The 12,858-nt window shown below is 43.9% G+C and overlaps 1 protein-coding gene across 1 annotated transcript in view; it reads right to left on the minus strand.

The window, feature by feature from the left end:
* Positions 1-12,858, minus strand: part of KIAA1210 (KIAA1210 ortholog) — a 43,970-nt gene continuing 31,112 nt past the window's right edge. The window contains exons 8-12 of the mRNA XM_058659155.1: positions 11,039-11,144; positions 5,901-9,302; positions 4,699-4,898; positions 2,581-2,674; positions 1-1,458 (exon numbers count right to left, since the gene is read on the minus strand). Of these exons, the coding sequence (XP_058515138.1) occupies positions 1,223-1,458; positions 2,581-2,674; positions 4,699-4,898; positions 5,901-9,302; positions 11,039-11,144 (4,038 nt within the window). The 3' untranslated portion in view covers positions 1-1,222. The remainder of the gene's footprint in view (positions 1,459-2,580; positions 2,675-4,698; positions 4,899-5,900; positions 9,303-11,038; positions 11,145-12,858) is intronic.

Raw genomic sequence — 12,858 nt, forward strand, 5'->3', positions numbered from 1 at the left:
CACCCTGACTTTTCTTCCGCTGCTTTCCTTCTTCATGGTTGGGCTGGGTGGGGGGCTCTCCAGCCTAGTAACTTTTGGAGTATGTGCCTCTAGGATCAAGGGCATCCAGAGACCGACTTTATCACTTACGGTTTCCAGTTAGCAAGAAGCTCGTTTCTCTGCGGCTTTTGGGATTGCAAACTTGCTTTGGGCCAAAAACTTGTGAGGCAGAAGCTGCTAGGGATAATGGATGAAAACCTGCGCTACAAAGTAGAAGGTTCTCTAGAAGTAAGAGCCAGAGAAGGGAGCTCTCCTGTGGTCCCGGACTTGCATCAAGACAGTGAACTTGCTGTGTACTTGATGGTAAGTATGATTTTGATCTCTGTACAACATGGAATTTCAACAGGATCTTAAGCACTTAAACAAAGCGTGTATGAAAGGAGGCACAATTTTATTTCTAAGCAAATGGAGAGGACTGTAGTTATCCTGGGAAGAGAGGCCAAACACTGATAAACTAACCATCCAAAGGAGGGTGATCAACCTCCAGAAACATTGCACCTCTTGGATGGCACATGATATTGCCAGGCCTGCATCAGGTTAACATGTGGCATGTGCACAGGGCAAGCTCTATATAGGTGATCTGTGTATTGCTATCCCCTACCATTTTTGGAGGACTCCAAGGACACAAAAGGTGTTTCATGGGGTATTGGATTAGGAGACTGACTGTGCTAAATTATTCTTGGAGACCCAGATGTCTACTCACACTGTATCTTATAAGAGCCTTTATAAAGCTGAGTGAAGTGATCAAATAATTTTCAAGCATGTTCTCAGGCTCATAAATACTAAAAGCCAGTTTTGTAGCTAAATCACTTGTGTATTTCCATTAGCGTTACTTTATTTGGATGAGAAAAATGATAGCTTTTCAGTTGCCCCCAACCAAATGTTTTTGGTTTCTCTTTTCAAAAGCACATTGTCCAAAATTAAAACTTTCATGATTCTATTCCAGTGTAAGCACCTCCCATTGTTTTTATAGAGGAAATTCCAGGTTTGCAGACATTCTGGTAAGTGTACTGAAGGCTAGGCATTCACAGCACTCCTTTCAAATAAATCTGTTTTTAACTATCACTTCTAAGGCCTTTTGGTTGAATAAAAATGGTTGCAGTGAAGAAATCACTAACAGAATTAACACAGCTGCTGTCAACTAACATTTAAAATGTTGATACTTCACCTAGGACTTATTTCTTCACACGATCTCTTGTTTATGGCTCCATGCTTTGGCCTTCTCCTTGGCCATGGCGAACCAGACAGGCTCAGCTGATTTGACCAGCTCAGCTGACTCAACTGGCTCAACTGGCTCAACTGGCTCAACTGGCTCAACTGGCTCAACTGATTGTTTGGACTTGATTGGTAGAGCTGAAGATCCTTTAGTTTCCTTTTCCTTGGCAGGAGAATGCATTATCATTGGATCTTCACATGCAGCTGAAATCATAGCAAGCAACACACACAAACAGTAAGAAACCCCTGAGACACTGAGCATCTACAAGATGCAATAAGTGTTTCATCCTTTATAATTCCCCCTTACACTTGTTACTTTCCAGTTCCCTCTTTTGAGCTTCTAAAAGTCAGTGTCTGAGCCATACTACAGGTGATAGGTCAAAAGAGTAAAAATCAACATGACCACAGGGATATGGACAGGGGATGACTTGAAAAGTAAAACCTTTATCTGTTACTCCCAATATTTGTTTGCATGATTATTGGATTGTCTTACACTTTTAAGATAATATTTTTGCCTTACCAATTCATGGTGTCATGTGAAATGAAATGACTGATTAAAAACAACAACATAAAAAACCAAGGTTAGTGGGTAGCCCCACTATGTTCCTATTCCTCAGCTCACTGTCTCTTGCTTGATAGCTGATTGGCTCAGGGGCTTAGACTCAACTAGCATTTGTCAGCCATGACTACACAATAGAATCACTCAGGACTGTTTGTAAAGGACCAATGTCTATACCAACTCCTGACTAAATAAGAATTTGGTCTGGAAATCAAATTTGCTAAGATGACTAAGAATTTCTTGATGAAGCCAAGGCCCTTAGTAATTTTTTAAAAGTTTACTTGATTATTCTAACACACAGTGAGAACTGACAGCCACTCTACAGGAATATAGCGTCCATGTTGCCATTAATCACTATAAACAGGTCAACTGCTGGTCTGACAATGGGTTCTTAAATTCCTAGTCTAATTTATGCATGAGGGGAATTTTAAAAAACCCCTTGCCCGCAACTTACAGATTGAGATGACTTTCTCTGTGTCCCTGTACCATGCCTTTCCAATGGTCAACATTTCCCCACCTTTCACATCCCTGCTCAGATTACAAAGGAGCTGAAATAAAGTCTTTTAAATAGTTAAAGAATAATTCCACACCATCGAACTTTTATGGTGGATTATTTTCAACAGTGCCATTGGGGATGAGGAAGGCAAAGCTTTATTACAGACGTGAAAGCGGCTTGGTACTTTCTTCTTGAATCCCCAGCTATGAGAGCTGTCTGTGCCTAGACAGCTCCTTCAGTGCAGTAGGGGGATGGAAGCATGTGCTTTTACCTGATTTAATTTGTTTCGTCTGTGCCATCTTCTGTGGATGGACATTGGAACTCAAAATGTTTCTTGATTGGTTTTCCTTTTCAGGGCCAGCTCCCTTTAATCCAAGAAAATACAAACAGAAAAAAAGTGTGTAAGTCCTGACATTGAAACAATTAAAGATTTATTCAGGAGATTATAGATGCAAGCCCTGTCCTAATAACTTTGAGTTCATATTAATTAAAACACAACAAATAGATACACATATTGATACAGTTAGATAAGGAGAGATATCACAGTTTGTAATTTATGTTCACACACCCTAAGCTGGTTCATGTATACCACCTTACACAATCTGAAAGAAAAGGGTGCCTTGCAAATAGTATGTACAGAGTAACATAAAAATTAGTTAACTTGCAAACTTGCGAACTTTCTTTTCCTTAGCACTTTCCTGATGCTTAACAGTAAGATGACAGAATGTGGTGATTACAAACGAATCTGCTGAACTCACTGAAGTGAGTTCCATAGAATTTCTCTGCGTAAAATGTTCTGACATAACACTTGAAACATGCTTTGCATTAAAAAGTAATGCAACTGTAGAACTTTTCAAAATTTTGTACTTTAGGCTTTTCACTTCCAAAATGCCTCCCAGTAGCTGGGGCTGACCAAAGTTGAGAGCCAGAATGTCTATCCTAGTTTTCTCACATGGATTGCCAAGGCTCAAGCAATTGAGCCTTATTGTGCTGTCTCCTAGGTAAACGTTGTTAGGAAGCTGGGTCAGAAGTGGAGTAGTTGGAGCTTGAACCATGTGCTCTAAAGTGGGATGCAGACATCTTAAGCACTGGCTTAATGCCTCAAACAAACACCTGCCCCAGGGGCAAAATTTTTGCACAGAAAATTCCATAAATAAATGATTCAAGTGTTTTAAATCACATGCTCAATAGTGTGATGCACTCTCATGCCATCTATCTCTCTGTTGCCGGGGATATGAATCATCCTTTTGTCCAGAATATTTATGTCTTATGCACTACTGGCCTGTTACTCATTTAATAGCTGACTTGATCATCACATCAACTGTCATAACATCATAATGATCATGTCCAAGTCGCCCTTATTTTATTGAATAATGGTCCCAGGGCACAAAAGTAGTGATACTAGCAATTTGAATATGTTGAAGAGAAGCTATAAATGCTTCCTTTAAGTGAAACAGTGAAAGCTTTTTACGTAAAACGAAAAGAAAAAAAATCACTTGCTGAGGTTTCCATGATCTATGGCAAGCAAATATTTTCTATCCATTGAATTGTGAACAGGGTGGGGCCAGCACTGTGGTGTGGTGGGTTAAGCCACTGCCTGTAGTGCCATATGGACACCAGTTTGAGTCCTGGCTACTCCACTTTGTGGGCAACCCAGAAGAAGCTCCCAGCTCCTGTCTCCATGCCAGGCTTGGCCAGGTAGTTGCGGCCATATGGGGAGTGAACCTTGGATGGAAGATCTCTCTCTCAAGATCTCTCTCTCTCTCTCTCTCTCTCTCTCTCTCTCTCTCTGTAATTCTGCTTTTCAAATGAATAGAACTTTTAAAATGTGAAGAGGGAAAAAAATATGAGTGCTACTTTAGCTATTCCACCTAGGTTGCTGAAGTTATGGCCACAGAGCATAGTACATACTTAGTTAAGAGGCAAAAAAGGCATTGAATGACAGGATTTGTACTATCTGGGGTTTCAGGCATTCACTGGGGATCTTGGAATACATTCTCTGCAGAAATTTGAGACTAATATATTTATACCTTGATTCCATTTATAAGCATACATATACATAGTTATGAGCATAAAATATCTATAAAAAAATAATCATTTGGTTCTTACCCCAGTGGCTACATTTGCCATACATGGTACAACTTAATCCTTATCTCATAACTGATTTCATGGACCTCTGTTTGCATATTTAAAGTTTTGATTGACAGACTCTCCTCATGTCAATAACTTCCCACAACCCTTGAAGAGCATCAACTGGGACACATTTTTATGAGTATGAAATTCCCCCACCCCACTTCCAAAGAGTCCACCTGGCTTAATATTCCCAAAGAGGGGTCAGAGGTATGTTGGACAAGTTCCCAATGGAAGCTTAGTTGATGGCTCCAGAAACCTTTTGGAGTGTTTGCTGGGTGGCCCGGGGTCCTACCACATGACTAGGCTCCTTTGTTTCTGGCTCAGCTGCAGCTCCGATCTTGAATTTTGATTCCTTCATAGAGACAGAGTATGAAAAATCTCTCTGCTTCTGCTTTGCCACAGTTATCCAAAGTGGCTCGGAGACAGCATTATCTGCTTGTTGCCCAGGTGGCTTTCCTGGCAAAGAAATGAAAAGTGTTACAAGTGGAGTAAGTCAGTCAGAATCTTAGCCTAGCTAGGTTTGCCCACAGTCAGATCCTTATTAGCTGCCGAGTCAGATCCTTATTAGCTGCCAAATGGAAAAAAAAAAAAAACAGCTATGAAGTAGAGAAAGCCCTCCCCCACGTGAATCGACCCACAATCTAGCAAGGCAAGGGTTCTTGGGAAGGCTAAGGAGTTGAACTTCAAAATGGGCCTACTGTCCCTTAGTGAACCCTCCCTTTCCCTTGTCCATCTCACTTCCCATACCCAAATCAACATAGCAGCAGTGGTTGCCAATGGGGCTGAGGAAACTCCTCAGAAGCAAGAGGCTCTGGCCATGGATGTCATTTCTTTGACTCCAAGGAAAGTCTGGTATCTGTTACATAGTCATATCCCCTCAGGCAAGTGTGTGGTCACAGGTACACACAAAACTATATTGTGATTAATGCAAAGCTAAAAGTTTGGGGAGATATTAGTGTTCAAAATATCACAAAGCCCTAGATTCGTAGACATTTCAGGAAGTGGGAGAAGCTATGAACATGTCAACATTTCCAGTCAGTTCAGATTTGGGCTGAGAGTCTGAACATGGAGCTTTGCTAACGAGTTGCTTTTTCAAATGTAGATAGTGTTAGGGAGGGACATGACACACGTAAAAGTATTTTGAGAAATGCATCAAATGACAACCAAATGTAAGGAACACAGAGGTTAGGGAAAAAGCTCACGTCTGTTGCAGAATGTGAATGGCTGTGCAGAGGGAACCCACCTTCCCATTTCCCCACCCCCTCACCTCCTAGGAAAGGGAACTCTCAAAATTAACTACCTCCAGATCTACTAACCCAGAACAGGGCACTAGGCTGTCCCCAGATCCACTGCTGTATCAGTGCAGCCGGCAAGATTAGGGTGAATTTCAAGGCCCAGACAATGCTTTGCTTTCCGCGTCTTCCCCCCTCTTGGCATCTCCAGACAGAAAACTCTCACCTGGGATCTTGTAGGCAGCTGGGTTACTGGCCATAACTTCCGATTTGGGCCTGCTTGGCTGCTTCTGCACCAGGTCAGGTATGGCGGCAGTGCTGTCTGTGGTGTCCAGGATACCCTGGGAAGCACTTCTTTTCATTTGTTGTTGTCTGCCTTCAGAGAACGGCATGGAGAACGGGGACAGTGAAGGAAGCTGGCTGAAACTACTCAGCTTTGTACTGTCACACTTCTGTGCAGAAGAGGTTCTTCTCAGCTGGACTCCGAAATATCTTTCCCCCTTGATTTCATAGATGGTTAGTTTTGAATGGCAGTCACGATTGCCACCACCACTCTCAAGAATTTCCTTGTTGGAGTGAGTGTCTCCAGAAGAAGTAGGTGATTTCAAGGGCGGGTCCCCTCTGATCTTAGACCTGTTGGTTGGGGTGAAGGTACTCTTCAGGAGTGCTTCAGAGCCTGAGCTGTGTTTCTTGGTTTTGCTGGGGTGGGACTCGCTGCCAGACTTGTTCTCACACACAGTTCCCTTAGCAGAAGTGCTCAGGGACTTTGAACAGGTCGGTTCAGCATCCCCAGAAGCCGGAGCATTGCTGGAGTGCAGATGTGCTTCAGCAATGCTCTGCTTTCCACGTTCTTCCACTGAGCCCACCAAGGGATTCTGGGCCTGCCATGCTGAACCACTGGAGCTCTGGGCAAAGTGTCGGGAAGGCAGCACCTCTCTGGAACCCTTCCTCCCTTCGCTGGAGCTTTCAGAACCTTGGGAGACTTCTAGCATCTTCGAAGCACTGTCTCCCTTGGGGTCAGCGTTCTCTTGCCCCAAGACAATCTGGTGATCCATTTTAGACTTCCACAAAGGCTTGGAACGATGACTTGAAGGCGGAGGGTTCACACAAGTGCCTGTTTCGGTAGTAGGGCCCTCAGAAAAGATCTGCTGGGCCATAAACTTCACGAATGACTTGGATGGTTGTGATTTGACGATGGAATAACTGCTAAGCAGCGATTTCCCTATCTTAGCCCTGTTCATACTCGAGGACATCTCTTGTACTTTGGCCCTCACTGGGAACTGACTAGGCTGTTTCACAGGAAGCGGTTTCCCCGAACTGTGCTCCTCAGCTCTTGCTGTGGCTTGGGAAAGCGGTCCCCAAGGCAGGTGCTCTGTGGTCACGCCCCTTTCCGTGGCCACACCCTCTGGTCCTGGTGGCTTCCCTCGCTGCTGAGAAGTCTGCTCTTCCGCAGCGCCCTGCAGCACAGGAGAGACTTGGGGCTCCAATCTCAGCCTCCCCCGTGGCTGCATGGAATCACGCCACTCTGTGGAAGCACTCCCTGAACCTGCAGAGATGGGTTTCTTCATTGCTGCTCTCCTCGGGATCGGAGACTTCTTGAGAGGAGGCGCTTCTGCCAAAATGTGCCACTCATTAATGTTTTGCCCGCTTGTGGACATGGACTGTGGCTGCACACCCACGCGCCCCTCAGCCTCAACATTCTCTGGACCAGCAGAGACTTGCTCGAGGGCAGGCTTCCCCCTAGGCTGGAGACTGTGTTTGGGAGGCAGTGAAGTGCCGTGTGGTGTGGAAACATTCGCTGGGCCTAGCTTCCTGCGCAGCTTGAAGCTCTCCTTCACCACAGCACCTTCATTGACTTCGGGAGATGCCAGGGACTGCTCCACTGAAATGTCCCTCTCAGCCGGCAGTGCCTGTGACTCAGAGAGCATATCTTGTTGAGCTTGAGTGTCACTTAAGGGCTCGGAGGGACTCCGAGAAGGACACGGCCCCACGGAGAGCTTCTCCTCACCGGAGAGCTTCCCCTCACCAGCAGTGCTCTCTGCATCCGAAGCATCTTGTGCACTTGCTGATTTCAACAGGGGCTGAGAACGCTGCCTGGCAGACAGCATCTCCGTTAAAGTAGCCTCTCTCACAATCAAAGGGTGTTTCAAGGTCCTTCTTGGGGGTAGCGGCTCCATAGAAATGCCCCAGTCCATGGCTGCACTCTTTGGATCTAAAGAATCTTTCTGCTCGGATTTCTGACCCTCCCATGGCTTGAAAGCATCTCGGGCAGATACTGGCTCCCCAGAAATGCTTTCTTCTGCCACAGCGTTCGCTGATCTGCGGGAGCCCTGGTGCTGTGACACAGACTTCCAAGCAGAAGTGCTCCACTCTTTGGGGGCGTTGTGGGACATCCAGACGGCCTCTTGTTTGTCTTTGGGCTTCATCGCGGCCTGCCCATGAGGTCCAACAACGAGGTCTCCTTCCAAGCTGCTCCAGTCTTCAGCAAAGTTGTGCTTCTTGACGTGACTACTTGATCCTGTAGACACTTTCTCAACATCAGACTCCTCTGAAGTCTGGGAAGGGTACTGTGGAGCCGGCTGCTTCTCAGAACCGCTCAATTTCACAGTGAAATGCTTGGATTTTGAGATGACCTTTGACTTGTCTTCAGAACTGGACACAGGAGAGTAATTGGGAGAACCCAGTTCCCCAGAATTACTCTTCTCCTTTAGCGCCTTCTCTGAATTTGAGATTTCTGTAGCTTTAGGATTCCCCAGACACTGGGAAGGTTGTACATAATTACTGCTCTTCTCTGGAGCATTGGCTGAATCTGAGGGAATTTCCTTAGCTTCAGACTTCCCTGAGAGAGTAGAAAAGCATGGTGGCAGCAGCCTCTCTGTCAGAATGACTCCGCCTGCCTTACTGGGCATGCTGGAAGCACTTGGTGAGGCAGTCTGAAAGATGCTTGTGGGAGGATCATCTTTAAAGAGAGCTGAGACATCCTGGGATGACTCCACTTTGCATGGGGCATCCTGCAGAGCAAGACTAGAAGTTCCTTTGTCTTCTGACAAGATCTGAGAAGGCTCTGCCATCGCCTGCACTCCCTTTCTCACTGAGTGAATATTTTCTCCTGTGGTTGCAGGAGAGCTTTGCATCACTCTAGCTTGTGGCTTCTTGCCTGCAGAAGCTATATTTTCATAGAATAATGATAGGTCACTCACCATTTTCTTTTCCACATCTGCAGGTAGACGCTGGGGTGTTGATATATTTTTTGCCTCAAAATTGACTTCAGCACTTTTCTTTCCCAGGTCAGCTTTATTTGAGAACAACTCCTGAGCAGCAGTGGTTTCTACCTGTGGAGTTGTTTTCTGCTTTGTGACTTTGCTCTCCAAGTATAGGTTCCAGAAAGAGTAATCCCTGGAAAGCTTATTGGTAGGTGAGGACTTGCCTCTGTCACCCACATCAAATCCTTGGCTGGACTGTGTGACATTCTCACTCGTTCCTAAAGCATTTGATCCTATTCTATACCTTCTTCCATGTGCTGTTGATGTTGGATAGTTTAGGTTCTCAGAATTAGCAGTGTTTGAGGCCTGTTCTGTTATCTTATCAGAAACCTCTGTCTCACTGTTCTGTTTTTCGTTTGTGGGTCCTGTACCAAAGAGAAATCAGGAAAGGACAAATTTGTGTGCTGTTGACTTCATAGAATAAAAACACTCTGTTGTGACATAGTGAGTGGCTACTTGTTACTGACTTTTCTACTGTGAAGGCACAGCTACATAGAAGATAGGCACTTATTCACTATTCACCTGCTACAGTTGGAAAATTGTAATCAAAAGGAAATTTTAGTTTTATGAACTAATCCCAGGGTTGACTCATCACCATGTCATCAATTATCTGGTCCACCACTAGCTGAGATGCACTGAGAGGCCAAGTTTGATGAACTCTGAAGGAAACTGGGGCAATGGTCAGAGAAATTTTGACTTCCCGGTTAGCGTTTCTAATTTCTGCTTAATGTTTATGTGAGCTACTTAAAATTTCCTATTATGTGCACATATTTCTTTCTTTCTAGAAAGAAAGAGAGTTGGATTAGGGTCCCTTTTTTATTTTCTAGTATTAAAATGATCTGTTATATACCAAACAATCTTTGAATATATGCAGAAAAAAAAATCTTGAAATATCTGAATAATTGCATCAGTCTACAGGCTTAGGTTAAACACGTGGTAGCAGTTCTATAGATTGCTGCCCTTTCTCTCTGCTATTTTTTCTAAGGAACTTTGATCCACAGTTGGACTGGGCCCTTGCTGCCTTTCCTTCCCATCAGTTGTATCCCTGCCCCACTCAGTATTTTTATATCCAGCGCAAATACCGAGAATAACTGATTGTGCTCCACATCACCCTCATTATGCGGAAATATCTGCTCCCGTGAGAACTGATTCAGTTCTAGCCTCTGTGTAAAAAGTTACTTTCAATGTCTGTGTAAAAACAGCAAGGAAATAATAAAAGAGGCAACTATTCACAGATAAATCTGAAAACTATAGATGAAGGGTTACTCAGTTAATCTTCTTTTAGCAGGATGCTTGTGTTACTATTCATGGGGGAAATGTATTCAGGGATTTCCTGTTGTTAAACTCACACAGGAAATCTTCTGTGGCAAAACATGAAAGAATTATTGAACTTAATTTGTAGGACTGCAATTTTGCTTACTCAAAGATTGCTTGAAATTATCTTGCCATCAGCTGGGACCAACATCTGCCCATAGACACACACACACACACACACACACACACACACAGAGGCAGGTTTTCAGTCAGGTGGTGTTTGTTTTGAGGGATTTGACAGTTGTTGGCTGCCAAGGACATCTGTCTAAACTACTCAAGCCCTCTTTGCTCAGGGATATGGAAACTGAGCTCTCTGTTCACATAAGACCTCCTTTTTTCTACCAGAAAAGAAAGATAACTTTAACAAATTATTTTGGGGGCTGCTTCTGTCATCCCTGTCTGGTTCTGTTTTGAGGAACAACATTGCAGCAGAAATTGCAAGGTATATTCATATCTGGATTCATTGAGGAAATCACCATGGACACCAGTATCAGAAACGATTAAACACATCTAGAAACAAACCAAACTCGTCCTGGAAGTTTGAAATTCACATAGGTAAAGTAGCAATTCTTACATAATCTTTTATCTAAATGCCTTAAGTTTCAATTGTATTAATACAGCAGTCTAGACATGTGAATCTGAACATACTAGTATGCATCCTAAACGTAAAGTTCTCTGGGGAGGAAGAACAGCAGTCCTGAATAATCCTATCTCAAGTTCCTATCACATAGCACTGTGCAATAAAGCCTATAACATGTTTCTGGGGGAAAGATGAAAACATGCCAACCTTCATTGTCTTTTTTCACATTCTTCTGGTCAGCATCTTTCACTGCGGTCATGCTATTGTCTTCAGAAACCAGTGAAAAGCTTGGCTCATCCTGCACTGGTATCACCTAAAACAAGGAAAGAAACAGCTTCAAGTGATTTCTGTTCATTATTTTTTTAAAAAAAGATTTATTTATTTTTATTGGAAAGTCAGATATACAGAGAGGAGGAGAGACAGAGAGGAAGATCTTCCGTCCAGTGGTTCACTCCCCAAGTGGCCACAATGGCTGGAGCTGAGCCAATTTGATGCCAGGAACCAGGAGCTCTTCCAGGTCTCCCATGCGGGTGCAGGGTCCCTAGGCTTTGGGCCATCCTGGACTGCTTTCCCAGGCCACAAGCAGGGAGCTGGATGGGAAGCAGGGCTGCTGGGATTAGAACCAGCGCCCACATGGGATCCCAGCGCGTGCAAGGCAAGGACTTTAACCACTATGCTATTGTGCCAGGCCCCTATTCATTCTTGAATGTACACCAAGGAGTTATGCTATATTGGGAAAAGCAAGTCCTTTGAAGCAGGGTATTTAACAGCATCATTGAACATGAAAGTTATTTCCAATGCCTCCATTAGGAGATCCCTAGAAACCTTCTTACTTATTGGAAGTGGTGACTTTAGATCTGAAATTCCTAATCTGTAAATGACAGTAGGCAATGATCTAAAACACTCCAGAAACTATTGAACTAAATTGGAGAGCCATAAATCTGGAAAGTGGGCTGTTGCACCTGACAACAGTCTTGTGCCCTTGGCAACACTGTATTTCTCAGATTTTCTGTTTTCTTTTTTTAAAGGCAGAGTTACAGAGAGAAGGGAGAGAGAGAGAGAAAGTGTGAAAGAGAGAGAAATCTTCCACTAGCTGCATTGTTTCCCAAAATGGCCACAATGACCAGATTTAAGTGGATCTAAAGCTAGAAGCCAAGAAGGTTCTTCCAGATCACCCATGTGGGTTCAGGGGCCTAAGCACTTATTACATCTTCTGCTGATTTCCCAAACCATAAAGCATGCAGCTAGCTCACAAGTCAGGACACCATGGGATTCTGGCACCATATGCTGAAGCTTAGCCTACTATGCCACAACAGTAACCCAAAATTCTCAGATTTCATTCACCAGACCTGTGAGCCAATTCATTGTAGTGAAAACATGAACTCTATCTTTCCAACTCAAAAGAAGAAAACTGATAAGGGTTATGTTGGGGGTGCAGAGGCAAAAAGAAGTCCCAGCTGTTCCACTTCTGATCAAGCTCCCTGCTAATGAGCTTAGGAAAGCAGTAGGAGATGGTCCAAATGCTTGGATGTCTGCACTCATGTGGGATACCAGAAAGAAACTTTTGGATCCTGGCTTCACACTGGCCCAGCTCCAACCGTTTAAGCCATTTGGGGGGTGAACCAGTAGACAGAAGATCTCTCTCTCTCTTTCTGTTTTTCTCTCCTTTCTCTGTAACTGCCTTTCAAATAAAAGTAAATAAATCTTTTCCTAAAATTTAATTTTATTTCTTTGAAAAGCAGAGAGAGAGAGAGAGAGAGAGAGAGAGAGAGAGAGAGAGATAATATCTTCTATTCACTGGTTCATTCTCAAGTGGCTACTATGGCCCAAGCTAGGTTAGGCTGAAGCCAGGAACTCCATCTGAGTCTGCTCATGCATTGGGAGGGGCCAAGGTTGTCTTCCAAATGAGTGTAACAGTGATGCAATGTATAACTCAAAGATTTATCTGATCAATATAATGGAAAGAATCTTGATTGGGGCTAGGGTTGAATCTCTTCCTCAAAAGGGCTGATGGAATTCTCAGAGGA

Source organism: Ochotona princeps, chromosome X (genome assembly GCF_030435755.1).
Source record: "Ochotona princeps isolate mOchPri1 chromosome X, mOchPri1.hap1, whole genome shotgun sequence".
NCBI lineage: Eukaryota > Metazoa > Chordata > Mammalia > Lagomorpha > Ochotonidae > Ochotona > Ochotona princeps.